Below are 20,990 nucleotides of genomic sequence, written 5' to 3'. Positions count from 1 at the left end.
CTTGCATTCTAAAGTATATGTCGTTACTCACAGATCCATCGTCATCCGCATCCGTCCGATCGTTGTTTGGTGTCGTTTGTTTGACCGATACATTGGGGAATATCTCAGTAACCAATCGGTACATGTTCAAACGCTTTATCATGCTTTCGAAACCTATCACATCCATCGTCATCGACTGAGGATCCCCAAACTCGCTGAAAATCATCTGCATGAAGGTCTCCAGTTTTTGTCTCACCACACGCTGATCATACGCATCAGCCGTCCCATCGTCTCCATCCTCGCTGTGATCATGTCCACCATCATGATGATGCTTATGATGATCATGCCCGTGTGTATGCCGCTTCACCAAATGAGTTTTCTCGGCGCTTTGTGGTGCTGCTCCTAACCGTCGTATATCTAGCTCTTTGTGATAAACGTAGTTCGCATCAGCAATGGACTGTATTCGCCCTGGTTCGTCATCATGTTGTTTACAGGGCAGATGATCGGCACACAGCAAGCATACGACGCAAACCGCCATTATGTGGCGTGCCATCTTGCAGCCGGAAAGAGCCAGACTGACTTCTGCTGGGGGTTTCTGATGATTGTGGGGATGGGATTGCGCTTCTTACTTGCCGAATGTTGTGGATATCAGTGGATGATTCTAACTTCTCCTATCCTCCTGGTGAATGGGTTGATATTTCCATTTAGAAATGTTTTGAGATGTTCAAAGTGTTCTGGAATGAAAATACTTGATTTAAGTCACATAGCCTCAGACTTATCTGTTAAGGGGTTAGTAACGTAATGTACTAATTTCGGTTTGCGATAAAAAAAATAAAATAATATATAATTCAATGAACAAAATGTTCGTCAAATCCTCAGGTATTGGGCCTTCCACAGAAATGCGTCGACGCCTTCATCAGTTGGTTTGTAGCAGCCTTGGCGAAAAAATGTGGAACAACTACGTCCGATATTTTGTTCGTACTGCCGTACCGTGAGGCACTTCGTGTTCACCGGATATAGCCAACCTCTTTCTTCAAGAGAATCGCGAGAGCGTCGAAAGGAAGCCTAGCTCTGATCGTCCGACAGTGCTGCGCAATCGTAAAGTGCAGCAGAAGCTGAAGAGGGAATCCGAGAGCAAAGTAGCCTTATCATCCCGCGCCTTGCCACTAAAGATCTGAAGAACATGCCGACTTTCATCTTTTCATCGATCATGGCAGAGGTTCCGGTCGGCTACTGTAAGGCTGCCCGGTGGCGTCGAATAATTTTCAAGAAGGCTTTTGAAAAGAAAAAAACTGCACTGCTTCAATTCAACAGAAACGATTTGATTCAAGGCGACTATTTGATATATTTCGAAGGAAGGTCTTTTGAAAACATCAATATTCGATATGAAGCGTTGGAAAGATGGGCTACCTGATTCAGAGAGTAGCCTGAATATAACTCGTGAACTCGTAAAAGAAATAATAGTTCCTCCTTATTTGTGTTGTTTCGTTCAATTTCAAAATATATGAAGAATGACCTACTTTGAAATTATCAATTTCCTGGATCTTATTTTATAGAATATTTAATCAAATTAGAATTTTGGAAAATTGGAACCCAATCCAAATTAGGGCGGGTGAGTAATGTCGGGGACATAACCGGAGTGACGTATTTTTATTTTTCTTTATTTTTTCTGAAGGTTTTGTACTTAAATGTTCAACGCCGGGCATGTTTTGACGTATGCACATATCGTGCACCCGTGGCCGAGTGGTTAGCGTCTCACATTATCATGCCGGGTGTGCGGGTTCGATTCCCGTTCTGGCCGGAGGATTTTTCGTCAAAGAAATTTCCTCAGACTTGCACTGTGGTCACGCGTATTCTAGAGCTTGCCCCTCGGAATACATTCAAGGCGTGTTATTTGGCTTAAGAAATCTCAACTAAGTATTAATGAATGACGCTAGTTAATGCATATGTTGAGACGGCAAAAGTTCCACAGGGAACGTTAACGCCATACAAGAAGAAGAAGACATATCGTGCAATCAAAATGATGGCTGTGATAGGGAATGCATAGGTGGTCGTTAGCTCATTCGCTATCATATATATCACTATTGAGCACATAACCGTAACTTGAACTGTGATTTCGGGGCGAATGAATTGTAGGATTTAAAGTCTCCGCAAACAAAGTTATAGAAAAAGAACTGAGGTTTTGGAGACGAATGAATCGTTAAACACCTCTACCATCTGTCGAGAAATAGGCGAACTATAAGCGTTCCGAAAAACCAACAGTAAATACAGGGACAAATGACCTTCGGATTAAAGTTCTTTAAAAACAAAAACAGAACAGCAGCAAATACATAGTTCATTATGTTGCTCCTTAGTAATGTTTCTATAGAATGCAGATGTAAAGTCAGTCAATTTTCAACTTCAGTTTTCAACCAAAGGAAGTAGTTCATACTACTGAGAACTACCTGCATGCAATGTGTTGTAATTCAGCTATTCCATGTGAAACCGATATAGCGGTTCACAGATTTTCGTCAAATGTGGTAATTTTGTTCTTTATCGCAAAACATTAGATCCGTATTTTTTATTTTTTTATTAGGGTGCTCATTTCCATTTTTGGGTGATCCGAAAAATCAAAATTTTCCCCTTTTTCTCAAAAATGACATAATTTTTGAACCACTGAACCGATTCAGATGATCGACATATCAAATTGAAAAATATTGAACCTACAAAAACAATGGATTTTGTTTTCGTAATTATTGACTGTAATTGATTTTTCATGGCTTTGGACTAGAGGGCGCTATATTTTTTTCTGGAAAGCTGAGGATTTTTCACATAACATATCTCGATATCATCGATGCTATTTTTGTCGTTTTTGAGATATGATTTTTCAGTTCAGTTCAGAAGTTAACCGATGGTTCGGAAAAACAAATTTTTCCTCTTTTTTCCACTACAAAAATTCATAACTTTTGAACTACTGGATCAATTTAGATGATCGACATATCAAATTGAAGTTTATCATTTAGGTTTCTTTGAAAAAATATTACTTTTGCGAAAAATTTGGATCTTTGTTTCTGTAATTATTAATTAAATTAGTTTTTCATAGTTTTCTCGGTTAAAGACAGAGGGCACTAATTTTTTTTGGAAAGTTGAGGATTTTTTACGTATTATATCTCGATACCAGGAATGATTTTTTTTCGTTTTTAAGTTATTATTTAGCAAATTTAACATGTTCTAAATCTTCGTTCAATATTCCTGTGACTAGACTAGATCTATGCGACAAGAATTCAATCTAAACGCTAGTGTGATATGTTTTCAAGGAAGGCTAGCTAATTGACTTCTATTTAATATGTCAACCATCGTAATCGGTTCAGTAGTTCAAATGTTATGAATTTTAGAAAAAAAGTTATTTTTGGGAAAAATAGAAAAAAAATATTTTTCGGACTACTGCTTAACTTTGAAAAATTATATCTCAAAAACGAAAAAAATAGCATCTCTGATATCGAGATATGTTATGTAAATGTTATGTAAAAAGTCCTCAGCTTTCCAAAAAAATATAAAAAAATATAGCGCCCTCTAGTCCAAAGCCATGAAAACAATGAAAAACGACTACAATCAATAATTACGAATATTGAACCCATTGTTCTTGCAAGTTCAATATTTTTTTTAATGAAAGGCTAGTTCATTGGCTTCAATTTAATATGTCGATTATCTAAATCGGTTCAGTAGTTCAAAAGTTATGAATTCTTTAAAAAAGTCATTTTTGGGAAAAAGTGGAATAAAATTATTTTTCGGACCACCCTAGAATGGAAATGGTCATCCTAAAGAAAAAATAAAAAAAACGTCTAATATTTTGCGATAAAGAACGATTGTGATTTCGACCGCCCTCGATGCGGCCTTGTTCTGAATGTAAGCTGGTGTGTTCTGTTCGGAATGCGGGGTTTCTTATTGTCGCGGGCAGCATTGCCAGCCAACACGAGCACTTCGGCGGTCGAAACTATATAACCGCGGCTAGGTAGACTGGGGCACCGGCACCAACGCGCTTAGCAAAGTTACCCTTGCGGAGCAATTGACGAATACACCCTATGGGGAACTGCAGACCAGCACGGTTCGAGCGGGACTTTGCTTTTCCCTTAACATTTCCTCCTTTGCCACATCCAGACATGACTGCTTATGCTGGTTTACGATTTGGACGAGAATGATCGTTGCCGCAGCGGAGCGGAGATTTGTAAGTCGACTGGCTGGCTCACAGGGGTGGGACTTACGATCAATGTTACGGCCCTTTTTTATTTTCTTTCCAATCGTGCTTCATTGTATTTCGCTGCTGCTCTGGTTGAGGAGCACAAATTGGACCAATAAAAAATGGGCACAAAGTGCCTTTGGACAATGCTTGATATTTCACAATTATTCTATTGTTTATCTGAAGAAAAATAAAATGTTATTCATTGTGATAGACGCGTAGAAATATTTCCTATCAATTGATGCAAACACCTTTGCGATCTATTAAGAAATACTCGAGTTAAAAGCGTTCAGAATCTTTCATTCTTTCCTACCTGTTCAGTGCCTAAATTTTCATTGTACCCTTCATATAACCCGGTTAGACGTAGTCATACGTGATAAGTTTAAATAAGCATTTCCCAGCTTATCAACAGGTATGTTAGAAACAGGTTTCAGTTCCACTAGCATGTGCTATCATGAAAAGTCCCACTTTGTTACCCTTCTTCATCACATTCTCTCACAATGCAACAGGTAAAGTTTGCATGCAATTGGGGCGTTGCTTATATGAGATAAAATGGTCTCTGTGGTTTCGAATTGTGAATTTCCACTGTAGAAAGGAAAAGAACAAGAACAAGAAAGGATGGTATGGACCGTCCGCACAGAGATTCAATAATTTAACAGCAATTAGGATTCAGTATTCATCAAGCTAGCAACCAGCGGCGAGGGCGTCTCTTCTCTCTATTTCTCTCTATTTCTCTGTTTCTCTCTCTCTCTCTCTCTTTTTTCTCTCTCTTTCTCTCTCTCTTTTTTTTCTCTCTCTCTCTCTCTCTCTCTCTCTCTCTCTCTTTTTCTCTCTCTTTCTCTCTTATTTTCTCTCTTTCTCTCTCTTCCTCTCTTTCTCTCTTTCTCTCTTTTTTCTCACTCTTTCTTTCATCCTTTCTCACTCTTTCTTTCATCCTTTCTCACTCTTTATTTCATCCTTTCTCACTCTTTCTTTCGCATTTTCTCACTCTTTCTTTAATCCTTTCTCACTCTTTCTTTCATCCTTTCTCTCTCTTTCTCTCTCTTTCTCTCTTTTTCTCTGTTTCTCTCTTTCTCTCTTTTTCTCTGTTTCTCTGTTTCTCTCTTTCTCTCTCTTTCTTTCTCATTCTTTCTTTCATCCTTTCTATCTCTTTCTTTCATCCTTTCTCTCTCGCTTTCTCACTCTTTCTTTCATCCTTTCTCTCTCGCTTTCTCACTCTCTCTTTCATCCTTTCTCTCTCTCTTTCTTTCATCCTTCCTTTCTTACTCTTTCTTTCATCCTTTCTCTCTCTTTCTTTTTTTTTAATCCTTTCTATCTCTCTCTTTTTTCACTCTTTCATTCATCCTTTCTCTCTTTCTTACTTTTCCTTTCATCTTTTCTCTCTATCTCTCTTTTTCTTTTTTTCACTCTTTCTTTCATCCTTTCTCTCTCTTTCTCACTAATTCTTTCATCTTTTCTCTCCCTCTTTCTCACTCTTTCTTTCATCCTTTCTCTCTCTCTCTTTCTAATTTTTTTTAAATCCTTTCTATCTCTTTCTTTTTTCACTCTTTCATTCATCCTTTCTCTCTTTCTTACTTTTTCTTTTATCTTTTCTCTATATCTCTCTTTTTCTTTTTTTCACTCTTTCTTTCATCCTTTCTCTCTCTTTCTCACTAATTCTTTCATCTTTTCTATCCCTCTTTCTCACTCTTTCTTTCATCCTTTCTCTCTTTCTTTTTCTTTCTCTCTTTCTCTCTTTTTTCTCTCTTTTTCTCTCTCTTTCCATCGCTCTCTCTTTTCCTTTCTCTCTTTCTCTTTCTCTCTCTCTTTCTTCCTTTCTCTCACTCTCTTTCTTCCTTTCTCTCTTTCGTTCTTCTTTTCTCTCAATCTCTCTTTCTTCCTTTCTCTTTTTCGTTCTTTTTTTCTCTCTTTCTTACTTCCTTTCTCTCTCTCTTTCTTTCTTCCTTTCTCTCTCTCTCTTTCTTCCTTTCTCTCTCTCTCTCTTTCTCTCTCCCTCGAAAACGTCATTCACGTTTCAACTGTCATCTAGCCAGCAACCTATCGACGATGGCAGCGACGACCTCCAAATAGTACGACGAATCAATTAATAATGTAAAATTCCAACAAAAATCAAATCCAGTAATACCAACATCTGCGCTGAAGCCATCATCCAGCAGCACCATCGACAGCACAATCAAACGCCAACACACACAACAACATCTAATGTTATTTGAAAAATTCCATTTGAAAATAAAACAATATATTTCAATTGACAACCCTTGGAGTAATCAGAATTCCCCAAGTGTTATTTAATATTTTATTTTGATAATTTTTGTTTGATTTCCGAGCTTATCAAGTTTTTTTATTGCTCAATTTTCCCTTTCTTCATGTTTTTTATCTTGCTTTAATCCTTTTTTGTCGTTTTTGGCTCTAAACGAAGACCATGAGATTAACTGCTTGTTTGAGGCGGATCTCTCAAGCAAGCCGCGGCCGCAGTTTCATTTTAATCGATCTAGGAGAAGAAAAGAAACAAGAATTAAGGTACAAAAAAGCATGCAAATGGCACTAACGTTCCTAGAGGAACTTCGCCGTCTCAACGTAGTGTTACTTGCATCATTTTTACTAGTACTTAGTTGAGATTCCTATGCCAAATAACACGCCTGAAAGCATTCTGAGTTGCAAGCTCTGGAACACGCGTCGGCAACTTTTTGATGAAAAATTCCCCCGACCAGAACGGGAATCAAACCCGAACCCCCGGATGTTAGGTTTTGACGCTAACCACTCGGCGACGGGAACACCAAGTAAATGTTCTCATGACAATATTAATTCCCAGGTTTGGGACATGCTAATTTTTTTTCAAATGATTATGAACACAAACAATGTAAATCATTTATTAAATAGAGTCCTTGAGGCGCTTAAATTAATCGATTCGTTTCGACATTCAAGGCATGTTATTTGGCATAAGAAATCTCTAACTAGGTTCTAATGAAAATGACGCTAGTTAATACCTAAGTTGAGACGGCATAAATTCCACTGGGAACGTTAGCACCATTCAAGACGTGACCGGATGAAATCACATAGGAATTAAGACCAAAAAGCGCAATGCTTATTATAAATTAATTTTTTCATAATGGAATTTTTTCTGAGCGAAGTCCCCATCTAACGAGGATGAGAAATAAAGGCGGCCTCGAGTTGAAGTTTTTTTTTCATCTGGCAATGCTCGCACCTCGGATGTACGATGTTTAAATCTTTGAAGTTGAAATGTTTTCCGAATAGCCCCAAGTGACGGTGTATGATTTTTCCACCTGAATAGATACACCGCTTTTACATCGTTAGCATTTCCCACAGTTTGTCGTACATTTGAATATACAAACACCTATAAATATTGACTGTAAATATTGTTTCGTCATTTAAGTGTGTACCTCGGTGAGAAAGCATTTTTTTCGTCATTTTTTCATCTTTTCCCCAAAAACGCACATGTCAACAAAGTACACTCCGAGCGCGCATATATTGCTGATTTTGTGAAATACGCTCGCGTGCGCGTCGTCGTTCGAGTTTGGCTGATGGAAAGCTATCACCTACCAGCTTGTTCTATTTTTGGGATCAACCTTACCGTTCTTAAGCGAGTTGGATTCGGATGATGGAAAAGTTGCCAACCGTTCGCCCGATTTGAGCGTGGAGAAATAATAATCATATTTCATATCTGTTCAGACCGGCAGACAAGCAGTAACAGATTGTAACCGTTCGTGTTTCGAGAAATAGAAATAGCTTTGATTATGTAATCCGGTGCAATTCAAAACATCGACATCAAAACATTTCAACAATAGGGAGCACATCAACCATATGAGCTTCGCATACACAATGCAAAATAATCGCATGACACAATCTCGAACAACTTCAATTGTTTACCTATTCGACGGGATGTTTGCTTCAGTCGCTATCAAAATGCGATATTATTTGTCAGTGTGATGAACAATCGATTAATCGCGGATCAGTACTCCGGACCGGGTGCCCAAAAAGTTAGCGTTGCATTCTTGGTCAGTTCCGTGGGAAGCGAAGCGTAAGAAATGAAATGACAACCGAATCGTCACCGCTGGTGAGAAAATCAACCTTGGAAAATGAAAACCAATCACAAAAAATATATACCACAACTGATTAAAATAATTGCAAATGTTGGTGTGTCTGTCTATCTCGTAATCCACCGGATGCCTGATCGATCATGCTGGTCACAGACAAACCATGCAACAGTTAACATTCCACGCGTTGAATGCGAAATATCGATATTGCGTTGCGTTTTTCTTTGGTTATTGAGCGCTTGTTATCGGTGGTCTTCTAACCGCAATTAAAAGTATTTCAATGCCATTCCCCAACACCGATGATGGTACTGCTGCATTCAATTCACGTGCACAGCAGCAGAAAGCTACGGTTCGTGCGAACCAAAGAACGCCCATATATCATGTAATCATCATGCACGCAGCAGTTCATTTTTGATCCATTCCCATGCTGCTGCTGATGTTGTTTTGTTTATCGACCTTGGCATTGGTGTCCCAGCGCGGGCGGTCCGTCGAAAAGAGATAGTGAAAGGTGAAGGTCTCCATCCATAGCCGTAGCGGTATGGGTAAAGTTGAAGTTTCGAAATGAAGGCAAGCCCGATGAAAGCAGGACGAAACAGCGAACGCCCCAACAGCACCGTTTTCTGACACGCAATCGAACAGTTCCGTTGCTTGATCAAACTAGGATAGTTGCTACGTGGAAGCTCGCTGGAAGGATCCGCTTTTACGCTGGTACCTCGATATTAGAATGTTTGATTGGGTGCTTTTCATAAACTGTTGGCGCTAAAATGTTGTTATTGCGTTTTCATGGTGGGAACATGTGAAAAAACGCAATATTTATTTTGGGTCCGCCTTACGTCGAATCGGTCAGACTAAGCCATCTTAAGATTTTATTTTAGGTTACTGATTCGGCTCTATAGGGGGATATGTACTGAAAAGGAAAATTTTTGATAAAAGAAAATAACACTAAATTCCAAATGCAACAACGAAATGTACAGTTTTCCCATGCTTAAGCTAGAGAATTATCTTTCAACCCTTAGATAATACTTAGATACTATAGATGTGCAATCGTGAGCAAACCTGGTATCGGTATCATCACCGTCGTTCGACGTCAAATATAATACCTTACAAAAATGTGGGTAATAGCAATCACTTCGTTATATTTGTCCAATTTTGAATGAAGTTTATTACAGTAATCTCTCATTTGACGCACGCAAGCGATTGTCTACATCTGGTTGTTGTACGTACACTGAAACCTTGAGACAACCGCCGAATCGAGGAAAAGAACAACCGTTCGTTTATGGATTATCGATGACGAACATGAAAGATAGAATAATAACAATCATTGTATTAATTTACCTCTTTTATTTCTTTATCAAGATATTGTGAAATTTATGGTGCGTTCGTGTCTTTCGGATAGAAAGAATATCCGATTGAAAGTAAAGTAAATAAGGACGAAGTTTAGTTCAGTTCAACTGTTGTGTTTTATATGTGACACGCCCCTCATAATTTATTATAGACTCATTTAAGGGTAATTTTACGGAAACTTAGTAAATGAGGCCAATTATTAGAGCTTCTTGTTAAAATAACGAATGAGATAGGAGCTCTGATAATTTGCCTGATTCACTAAGTTTCCTTTACAGCCACTTCATATAATTTTGCTTCTCTCACGAATAGTGAAGAAATTCCTTTGTTCGTAAAAATAAAAACAAGCAATGAAAATAAATGAGGAACCACAGTTAGATAATTGGTTTGCTTGTGTGCAATAACATATTCGCAATAATCTATTCAAAATCGTCATTTTGATTGATTTTCAAATGATCAAATCTACTTGTCAACTCAACGTTTATTGCTCGTGTCCGTCAAGTCGATGTCAGTCATGCAGATTCTTCTGCAGCTTTCGATACAATCAATCACCAGTCCACAATTCCCAAACTTCAATCGCTGCATTCAGTGGTTCTTTTTGGTTTGGTTGCAATCTTATCTCGGTAACAGGAAAATGACAGATTCGACAGATCGGCCACACCGCGAATTTCTCCCTCATCTAAACAATTTCAACAATTTTCTCATTTTTGGGTGCCTCGGTATTGTGATGATTGTCATTTCCTGAAATGCAAAGATGGCGCAATATATATTCAGTCTTAAACCGACTGATTCTTAAACCGAACTTGATTCTGTTCGGAGATACTTTTCTCGCAAAAACGCTCTACTGTTCATAACGATTGACATTTGACATTCCTAATATTAACTCTTTGTGGTCGTTTGACTGCTCTCAGCCACCATACCTTTTTTACCGTTCTGGTCGTTTGTCCGCTCTCAGGCACCACAGCATGAAACCATGCTAATCTTATATTTTACTCAACCAAGTATCAGTTTATGCTTTACCTAATAGATAATGGTACTCAGTATCAAACAAAGTAGTCAGCTACACAAGACAACGCACAATGCGTTGAATGCATAGGAATGTGGGGCAAAAATCATAACAGCAGAATTAAGCCATTGTAACACTTTGGTGTGATAGAAAAGATTGTTCATAAGTACTAGAACTGCTGTTTGCATAAATGTCTCATGTTATTTGAATAATCGCATAAGTGTCTCAATCGACAAAATCTTTGTTTATCTAAAGTGAAAAGTTCTTATCATTTCGGATATGAAGAAATCATTATTTGAGTAACTTTGAATTATGTTGAAGTAGTGGTCTTTAAAGAGCAGAAAAATTGTTTACATAAGTGTCTTATGTCATCTGAATAATCTTATATTAAAAAATCTGTGTTTGTTAAAAGTGAAAAATGCTGATCTTTTGGGATACACATTGCTGACATTAATTACACATTTATTGCATCAGTGGCAAAAGTATCTCGTATTCAACGGATAATGAAAATGAAATTGTGTATTCATTATACTTCATATGATTTACTCTTGGAGACTGTTTCGAAAGATTTCACACGAAGACGAATTATAAAATATAATTTTTATACAAAAACATTACATTTGAACACATTGCTAAGTTAATATATATAAATGGTTCAATATTAGTTCAAAAGAAAAATTTAAAAAATGTTTATTTTTCATAATCTTATATTAAGCTGTCAAAAAAGTCCTGCGGTATTTTTTTTTAATTTTCATTTGTTCATAAAATTAGTTACAATCATCTGTTTTAAGTCAAATATGCGCCGTTTTGTTCGATGAGTTGTTCCCAACGAGATGCCAACTTCATAATACCCCTGTTATAGAAGCTCGCTTCCTTATTGGCAAAAAACTCGGATAGCCAATTTTCACAGGCCTCTTTTGTGGCTAACTTCTGACTACCTAGCTCGTTCGCCATGGATAAAAACAGGTGGTAGTCACTTGGTGCAAGGTCCGGACTATACGGCGGATGCAAAAGAACCTCCCATCCGAGCTCCCGGAGCTTCTGGCGCGTCACCAAAGAAGTGTGTGGCCTGGCGTTGTCCTGATGGAAGACAATGCGGCCTCTGTTTATCAAAGATGGCCTCTTCTTCATGAGTGCTACCTTCAAGCGGTACAGTTGTTGGCAGTACAGGTCCGAATTGAGCGTTTGGCCATAGGGAAGCGGCTCATAATAGATTATTCCTTGACAATCCCACCAAACACACAGCAGAACCTTCCTGGCCGTTAATGAGGGCTTGGCCACCGTCTGAGCCGCTTCAGCGGGCTTCGACCACGACCGTTTGCGCTCCACGTTGTCGTAAGTGACCCACTTTTCATCGCCAGTCACCATCCGCTTCAGAAACGGGTCGATTTTGTTGCGATTCAGCAGCGATTCACATGCGTCGATACGGTCAAACATGTTTTTTTGCGTCAACGTGTGTGGCACCCACACATCGAGCTTCTTTGTGAATCCAAGCTTCTTCAAATGGTTAATAACGGTTTGATGACTTATCCCCAGCTCTTGGCCGATGCTACGGCTGCTACTATGCCGGTCTTTCTCTGCTAATTCAGCGATTTTGTCGCAATTTTCGACGACAGGCCTTCCGAAGCGTGGCGCATCTTCGACGACCTCTACACCAGAACGAAAACGTTGAAACCATCGTTGTGCGGTGGAAATGGAAACTGTATCGGGTCCATAAACTGCACAAATTTTATTGGCAGCTTGAGATGCATTTTTGCCTTTGTCATAGTAGTACTGTAAAATATGTCGGATTTTCTCTTTATTTTGCTCCATATTTGCGACACTATAACTCATGAACGACTTAACCAAACAAAACACTGTCAAGGACTATATTATAGCTATATATATTATAGGATTATATTAAAATACCTTTCAAACAAGCTATAGTATGACTCGATACAATGAATACAACTAGAACTACGCGCTTACAACGACACCTCGCGGAAATACCGCAGAACTTTTTTGACAGCCTAATATATAACACTGCTTTTTCTAGAAAAAATAATTCCGACCAGTACGACACCCATACCCAAACTTAATACGACCGCAAAGGGTTAATACCATTAAATGTAAAAGTTCTCCAATTATTTAATAAACTGTACCTTACGATAGTTGGATTTATTTTACATTTTTTCTATTCACTAACATAATTTTTTATTTATTTTTTAACAAGATTCAATGGTTGAAGGATTTTGAACATGTTGGGAAAGTGATTCGGAAACGATAACTTAGAGAAGAACAACCGTAGAATTGTTTATTGTTTATTTTAACATTATATTTATCTGGTAAGAATTGACTTGATAAAATGTTCAATTCTAAATTCTTTCAAGTAAAGTTTAGTCTTCGTTTTCTTTTCCAGAAAACTTTGAATTGGCATACCAAAATCGAACAAGGATTCGGCGGATGCAAACACACAACAAATAGGCTAGTTTTGTGTGGAGGCGATCTGGCGTAGTGGTAACATCCATGCCTCTCACGCTAAAGGTCACGAGTTCAATTCTCACTCCCGACATTCTTCCAAAAATGGAAGTAAAAGTGACGAACCAGCCAAATGAGTTGAAAGTCACTATAATACAGTTGAAAAAAAAAAAAAAAAAAAAAAGGCTAGTTTTGTCCGTGCGATGAGAGCTCGGTTGCATCAGCACGGAAAACAATCAACGATAAGAGATGGTTGGGGGTCTCCGTAGCCACATTGGTTGCGCGTTCACTCAGTAAGCGATCGATCGTGAGTTCAAAACTCAGGGCCCTCATTGACCATCTTTGTGTTGTTACAGAAAAACTACGTCCACGCAACAATCATCCGCGATGGAAATCGATCCACGGTCGAAATAAGATCGATTCATCCATACAACTGCTCTGCTCTCCAAGAAACATCGGGCTGCTATTATATTAATAACTCAGCAATGATCATATCAACTGTCTCCGCTGTCCGGTCTAACTGGACAATGGAAGAACAGAACGAATACTCTTACGCCTAAATGGCTACTGTGTAATGTACTAATAATAGATATGATAAACATGTGACATGTACACAATTAAAATTCGGCTCTGTTACAGCTAAAATGCTCATAAGCACCAAATGGGATGAAAAAAAGGGATGGTTGCAATTGACGTCTCTGACCAGCATTCAGACGAAAAGGGAGGTTTTTTGTTCCTTGCGTCTCCGTTCAAGCAATTCAAGACCAAACAATCATCATCTATCCGAATTCGCTAGGAGCTTCGTGCCATGAGTTGACTCCGCAGAACAAGACTCATGAACCAATTCTGGATTCGCTCGATTCTTAACCCTTTCATTACGGCAGTGTGCTCCGCCGAAGTGCTACCCCTGTAAGGAGCACTATGCCGAAAAGTATGCACATCGCGCTGGTGTGATCGAAGAGCAGTATGAATTTCATGTCGTCTAAAGACGACGCTCGTCACGCGGATGTCGTCTTTAGACGATGCTCGTAACGAAAGGGTTCAATACCACGTTACGTCGTTTGTTGTTCATACTATTGAAGCGCTTGCTATGGGAACAGGGTTGCCACATATACAGAATATTCTGTATTTTACAGATTTTTCAACAAATAGCAGATACAGAATCTGTATATACAGAGTTACAGATTTTCGGCAAAAATACAGAATTTACAGATTTTTTTTTAAATTCAATTTTAAATATTAAATTTATTACAGTGCATGCACAACGAGATGGCTTTGGTTGGAGGCAGTTATTAAGCGAAATCTTATTGATTTAAAGAGTTTTAACTATTTTTTTCGTTCCAAGCTATGTATGACCATAATCAATCCGACAATCGTTCTATCGCTCATCAATAACGCCAATCGCTCCTTTCAATCAGAAAGTTCTCAATTTGCGAACTTTGTAATGAGAGAAGAGTGTTATTGTTGAACATGTTGGGTAACCTATGTTTGGAAAGCTACGCGCTGCTGGCTTTGATGTGAAACATTTTGAAGACTTTCTGAAGAAGCTTAAGGATGTTTGCGTTGGTATCGATGCAGAAGAAGCTGAAAAAGGATTGGATGCAGCTAGTAGGTTGATCTTCAAATCTGTCGTGACTTCTATATTGAACTGGTGAAACATAGCTGCAGTCTTAATAAACCGTCAAAATTTCGTCAAGCTAATGATTTGATGCGACAATTTCCTCAATTCGTTGAAACAGGTAATAGACAAGGCTTGGATTACGAATTCAGGCTACTGAAGTCGAATATTATAATATATTATTATATATTACGTCAAAAGGCGTGATCCATTGCTAAGGTCGTTTGTAAGATATTTTTTGCGGTTCCGCAAAGCTCATGCGATTGAGCCTTACACTTACACTTACAAAAAGTCATTTTTGATGAAATTCATTGGCATGTGTTGAGCGAATATTTTTGTGTTACAGGGCCATCAATACAAAATCCTGAAATCGGTTGGTTCCCACAATTATGGATTCTGTTTTGAGAGCGAAGAACTATGCATCGGCTCAAGGTGGAGCGTCAAAGGTGAAGTTGAAGGAAAATTCAAAGGCAAAATTCAGCAAAACCATATAAAAACATCATGCAATTCAGAGGCGAAAAACTTTTCTATGATTTTTTTTTATTGTATTGACACGACTTTCATAACCCATAAATAAGAAAAATAAGTTCAATGTGAAAATAAATCTTTACTTATTTTTTTCCCTTTACTTTCCGATACAGTTTTTTATACAGATTTTGACGTAGGACTACGTCTAACCGGAAGATATAGGGGGTGAAATGGAAATCTAGGCACTGAACAAGTAGGAAAAAATGCAAGATTTGGAACGCTTATAACTCGAGCATTTCTCAATAGATCGCAAAGGTTTTTGCATCAATTGATAGGAAATATATCTACGCATCTATCTTAACAAATAACATTTCATTTTTCTTGAGATAAATAATTGAATAATTGTGAAATATCAAGCATTGTCCAAATGCTCTATGTGCCCATTTTTGATTGGTCCATTTTGTGCTCCTCAAATCGTACCGACCAAAACGGGCAACCAGAGCAGCAGCGAAATAGAATGAAGCACGATTGGAAAGGAAAAAGAAAAAAATGAACGAAACATTGGTCGCAGTCTCACACATGCGTAATTCTCGAGCCAGCCAGTCAGCTTAAAAATCCCCGCTCCGCTGCCGTAACGATCATTCTTTGTGTGGACATCGACTGGACAACATCGTTGCTGGACGAGCTGGACGGCGAGGGATCGAGTGCCTTTCTCAAGGTAAGAGGGTTGAGGTGGTAGCGCTGGAGTAGAGTAGAGTAGAGTTTTCAAAGGGCTAGAGACGAATGAACTGCAAAAGTTTAAAGTCTCTATAATACAATACCTTCCTTCCTTCCGTAACGATCATTCTCATTCAAACCGTACACCACATCGGTTCGCATCACAACACATCAACAAACCAACCCAAGCAGCCATGTCTGGGCATGGTAAAGGAGGAAAAGTGAAGGGAAAGGCAAAATCCCGCTCAAACCGTGTTGATCTGGAGTTCCCCGCAAGGGTAGCTAGGCCGAGCGCGTTAGTACCAGTGCACCAGTCCACCTAGCCGGCGTTATATAGTTTCGGCCGCCGAAGTGATCGAGTTAGCTGGCAAAGCTGCTCGCGACGATAAGAAAACCCGCATTCGGAACAGAACACATTCGGTTCGGTGGACATCAAGACAACAGGCAGTTGCAGCGAGTGGCAAGCGCAATCGCAAAACGGCACCAGGTAGCAGAAGAAAAAAGTTTGTTCTTTATACAAACTGCTTTGGTGGCAAATCCAGAACAAGGCGGCATCGAGGGCGTTCGAAATGGTTTTTTTTAAAACCACGAGTACTAAGTTTTCTAAATTGGAACCATTCCATAAAACAAGGCGCTTTTCAGGGCCATTAAACCTTCCAAAAAAGAGTTTAGGAAATACAGTTCAATGCTTTCTAAAACATTATCCAAAATAATAATAAAACACAAATTGATTTTTTCATAATTTGTTTGCCAGGATCTGATGAGTATGTGAATTTGGCAGTTGTTCTGAGCTTATTGATAGTTGGAGACTTTCCTGATTATTCAATTTTCACCAATTCTTAAATTGTTTCCAGATTGAAAGTACAGTAATTTACAATTAGTTCGACATTAAGCTAATTGGACGAATATGTAATGCGACGGACATTTTTGTAAACATAGAGATCCAAATTATGACCCCACATTGAAAGTCGACACTGTACCACTGTCATCGCAAATGTTCAATTACAGGTTAAAATCGCCTCCAATGCGACACTGAGTGGTGCTTCGGCACGTCGCATTGAATGTAATTTACTGTACAACATGTCACAAGCTGGATGGGAAGAAATTTTCCAACTGTGAAAGCTATGGCGAGTGGCAAACGCAATCGTTAAACAGGAAGGTTTAGCCGAACAAGATGGGGATATCGAGTGATAACAAAACAATAAACTCTTTAGATTGAAGATAATTTTGTGATCCTGAAAAGGACCCTTTTTAGCCTGCATGTGAATCCAACGAGCGAACAAATCGTAATGAATGTATTTTTTTGCCATCGCTCCCTTTTAACGCTCATTCGTTCGTCTCGTTGGACTCGCCCCTCTGGCTGAGTCTGCCGATTTGTCTCTATCCTGTGAGTGTGTACCGCTAGAGTATAAAACACGCGGATCCCAAAAAATATCTTATTTTCTTTCAAACCGTAAACCCGTGTGGTATCGGCATCGGCATCGTGGACGTAACAAAGGAGGACAAGTTAAGGGAAAGGCAAAGTCTCACTCGAACCGTGCTGGTCTCCAGTTCCCTGTTGGTCGCATTCACTGATTGCTCCGCAAGGGTAACTAGGCCGAACGGATTGGTGCCGGAGCACCAGTATACCTAACAGCGATTATAGAGTTTCGGCCGTCGGAGTGCTCGAGTTGGCTTGCAAAGCTGCTCACGACAATCAGAAAACCCGCATCAAGAACAGAGCAGCTTCGGTTCGGCGCTCTCAAGGCAACAATTAGTTTCAGTGAGTGGCAAAGTGTTTCTCCGGCACGTCGCATTAAATGTAATTTACTGAACAACATGTCACAAGCTGGATGGGAAGAAATTTTCCAACTGTGAAAGCTGTGGCGAGTGGCAAACGCAATAGCTAAACAGGAAGGTTTAACCGAACAAGATGGGAATATCGAGTGATAACAAAAACACAACACCAAAGGTTCTTTTCAGAACCATCAACATATTCATAAAGAGTAAACAGTAAACTAATCCATTTTTCAGGTAGATAGGTAGGTATTCACGAAGGAGAAGAAAATAAAACAGTATATTTAAAATATATATTTAACAAAAGCTGTCCCCTTTGTATAGTCCTACGTCACTCCGGTTATGTCTCCGACATTACCCACCCGTCTTTTTTTGGCTAAAAATACAGTTGTACAGATTTTTTCAGAAAATTTCACAAAATTAAATGTGGTATGGGAATAAATCCGTGTCGATCAGACGCAATATGGCTACTGATAGCGCGCAGGATTTGATCGCTGAAGGGTGCAAGCTTTTGTGGTATATAGTGATCGGTATTTATCCTTTAAAATCACAAGCCCGTTAGAAGTGAGTAAAGAAAGGAGAATACAAAGGTTTATTTTTGGCACAGAAATCAGAAACTTCTACATTTTATTTTAGGAAATATTCACATCTATATAAAAACGGATCCTGGCCAGCGACAAAAAATGAGCATGAAGCAAAAAGGTGGTTTCAAGAAAAAAGTCCACTAATATAACACAGCGAGAGAGAGAGAGAGAGATTTTCCGGTCTTATTGTTTCCAGAGGAGTTCTCTCGATCGTCGCGAGTGGAGTTTGATAAAGAGCACGTGCGATGAACAACGAAACATAAAGCCGGGTCGATTGGTTTCAAGGGGTTTCTCGATTAGATTTCCAAAGATCCCAAAGATAACCCTCCGCCGTCGCGATTGGAGTAATCGGGTTGTCTACTCTTACTCAGGCTCAAGCTATTAATTCAGATAGGTTTCATGATATTGATTGTGGATTTAGATTCAAGATATGGTGTTCAAATAAGGATTCTATGGTCAGGGCCCAGATTTTATACGGTCATGACTTCATCGAAATTCATATTTTACAATTAGATTCCAGAATTAATATCTGTTACGTTCGTTACCATGAATAAAGGGGGGACCGAAAGGTCGAAAAATAATGAATTTTCGTGATATTTTCCGGATGTCAGGAATAAGGTGAAGTGTTTGGGTATTTAAGTTATATTTTCCATGTTTGAGTGCACGAATAATGATTATTAGGCTGTTGCCAGCTGGATGCGTAGATACTGTCTGAAAATCGGTACCTTGCTGATGGTATCGCTTCTGAAGCAACGGGGTGTCGCAGAACCAATTCCAAGGAATATTTTGAAACTTAAGGACAACACCTAAAGCATTACATAGAGGTTTTTAAAAATTTGAAAAATTGTCAAAATTGAGTTATTTTTCATGAAAAATCTCTGTTTAGAAGCTCATAAAAATTCGAAAAAAAGAAATGTCAAAAAAACGGCTATGTAACGCTTTACATAATTCATTTTACAAAATTTCAGCTAAATAGTTCGTTTAGGTTCTGAGATATCGATACCACCAGTTGAAAAACATGGTTTCGAGAAAAATGCGTTTATCTTCACTTTTGGCTGTAACTTTCCAACGAAATCAAATATCGGAAAATACTTTTAGGACAACATTTCTGAGGGCATAAGCTTCCTAAAAATGCAAAATAAAAAAAAAATCGTTTTTTTTCGACCTTCCTGACCGGGGTCCCGCCTATAAATCAATGTCGTATTATATGCTTAATTTCGCCAAAAATCTCAACACCCGCAGTCAATCAACCCCAAAACAAGATCTATTCAGTTCTCAGTTCTATTTCTAGGGTAGAATGAACAATAAATATTTTGTAGATAAAACACTTCCACGCGAGTTTGGACTTATACGCAAATAGTGCATTGTTCTTTTCTTATCGTAGAAGTTTGTTGTTCTTTGTAGCTCGCGTTGAGTCTACAACTGACAAAATATGTCTTATCTACTTTTCTCATGCTCCAATTCAATTCAAGTATGTTAACTCGTTGACAGGTTTTTATCAATTGTGTTTGTGCTTTTGATGTTAGCATTTATGTGTTCACATCAGTGTTCCCTACAAATTGATTGAATTCATTCGCAGCGTATGGGCAGCAGGTGGCCTCAAAACTCGTCCAGGATCAGGGTAAGTCGGGGTGATTTGGACCACCCCTCTATTTCGAAAAGTACGGCTCAACTTGAATTTTGTATAATGTCATTTCCTCTTACTGTTGAACCGTATGTACCTAACGTTGAAAACTTTGATAAAAATTGACAGGTGAGGGGAAACGGTAGCATGAACAAAGCAAGCACTTTGATTGTAGGGTAAATGATCTTGGTTTGTCCGATTTGGGGTGTTTTACCCAACTTGTAAATGCAAATCGATTTTTCTACATGAAAATCACATATAATCGATACGAGTGTGGGTTTGTTGAAAGTCTCTAGTTGCTAATACTACCATAAGGTGTTGAAATTATTCAAATTTTTATGTTTTTAACAATTTTCCTCAAAGAGGAATTATGATCATGGTTTGGCCACCTCTGATCATGGTTTGCTCAAAAAATGATCATGGTTTGTCCCGCTTTAGAAATCACCTTTTTTTAATGAAAACATTCGAATTCTCAAGTAGATGTTGCATTTATCGTTGCTTGAGTTTACTGTTATCATATTGTTTCATTCATAATTTAGGCTTTCTTCAGAATATTGCAATTTCTTGGGCATTTTAAAAGTGTTCTCCTCAGCACACTCAACATAGAGAAACTTTATTTCTGCTATGCGCGAAGGACAGAATAAACAAACTGCAGCGCGCCAAGCGGTTGCCATAGAAATCATGTGGACAAAACAACATTATTCAATTGGACAACTCATGATCAGGATTGAGTTCATCAAAATGCGTTAATTTAATGGTTTAGCTATGTAAATCTGATACAAGTGCAAGAATGATTTTTACAATATTTGTAAGTGTTATAATCCAGAAAAAGTCTGAATACGTGCGAAATAATCATCTGGTGTTCGATTAAAAGTTAGCTCGAATGAGGGGCGCATTGACACCAAAGGATGGTATTTATAATCCTTTAAAACAAGTGTTTCCGTAAAAATATACTATAAAACTACTGTAAATCATGAAAAAGACAATTTTATTTATATGTTTTGAGACATTTGAATATCTGATTTGACAAAGGTGTGCTAAATTAGAGCATTAGAGCAAAACAAGTGGACAAACCAAAATCATTTACCTTAAGAAAATGTAAGTTTTTCGATCGTGGTTTAAGATTTTTCCGCCGATCAAACAATCTTT

General features: G+C 38.4%; 1 protein-coding gene across 8 annotated transcripts in view; it reads right to left on the bottom strand.

The window, feature by feature from the left end:
* Positions 1-20,990, bottom strand: part of LOC129764858 (zinc transporter foi) — a 56,401-nt gene that overhangs the window by 8,060 nt on the left and 27,351 nt on the right. For all 8 annotated transcript variants that reach the window (XM_055764400.1, XM_055764402.1, XM_055764405.1 and 5 more), the window contains one exon: positions 32-713. In XM_055764400.1, the coding sequence (XP_055620375.1) occupies positions 32-532 (501 nt within the window). In that variant the 5' untranslated portion in view covers positions 533-713. The remainder of the gene's footprint in view (positions 1-31; positions 714-20,990) is intronic.

The sequence above is a fragment of the Toxorhynchites rutilus genome, chromosome 2 (genome assembly GCF_029784135.1).
Source record: "Toxorhynchites rutilus septentrionalis strain SRP chromosome 2, ASM2978413v1, whole genome shotgun sequence".
Taxonomy (NCBI): Eukaryota; Metazoa; Arthropoda; class Insecta; order Diptera; family Culicidae; genus Toxorhynchites; species Toxorhynchites rutilus.
Note: the sequence above shows the minus strand (reverse complement) of the source record. Positions and strands in the feature narration are given on the sequence as shown.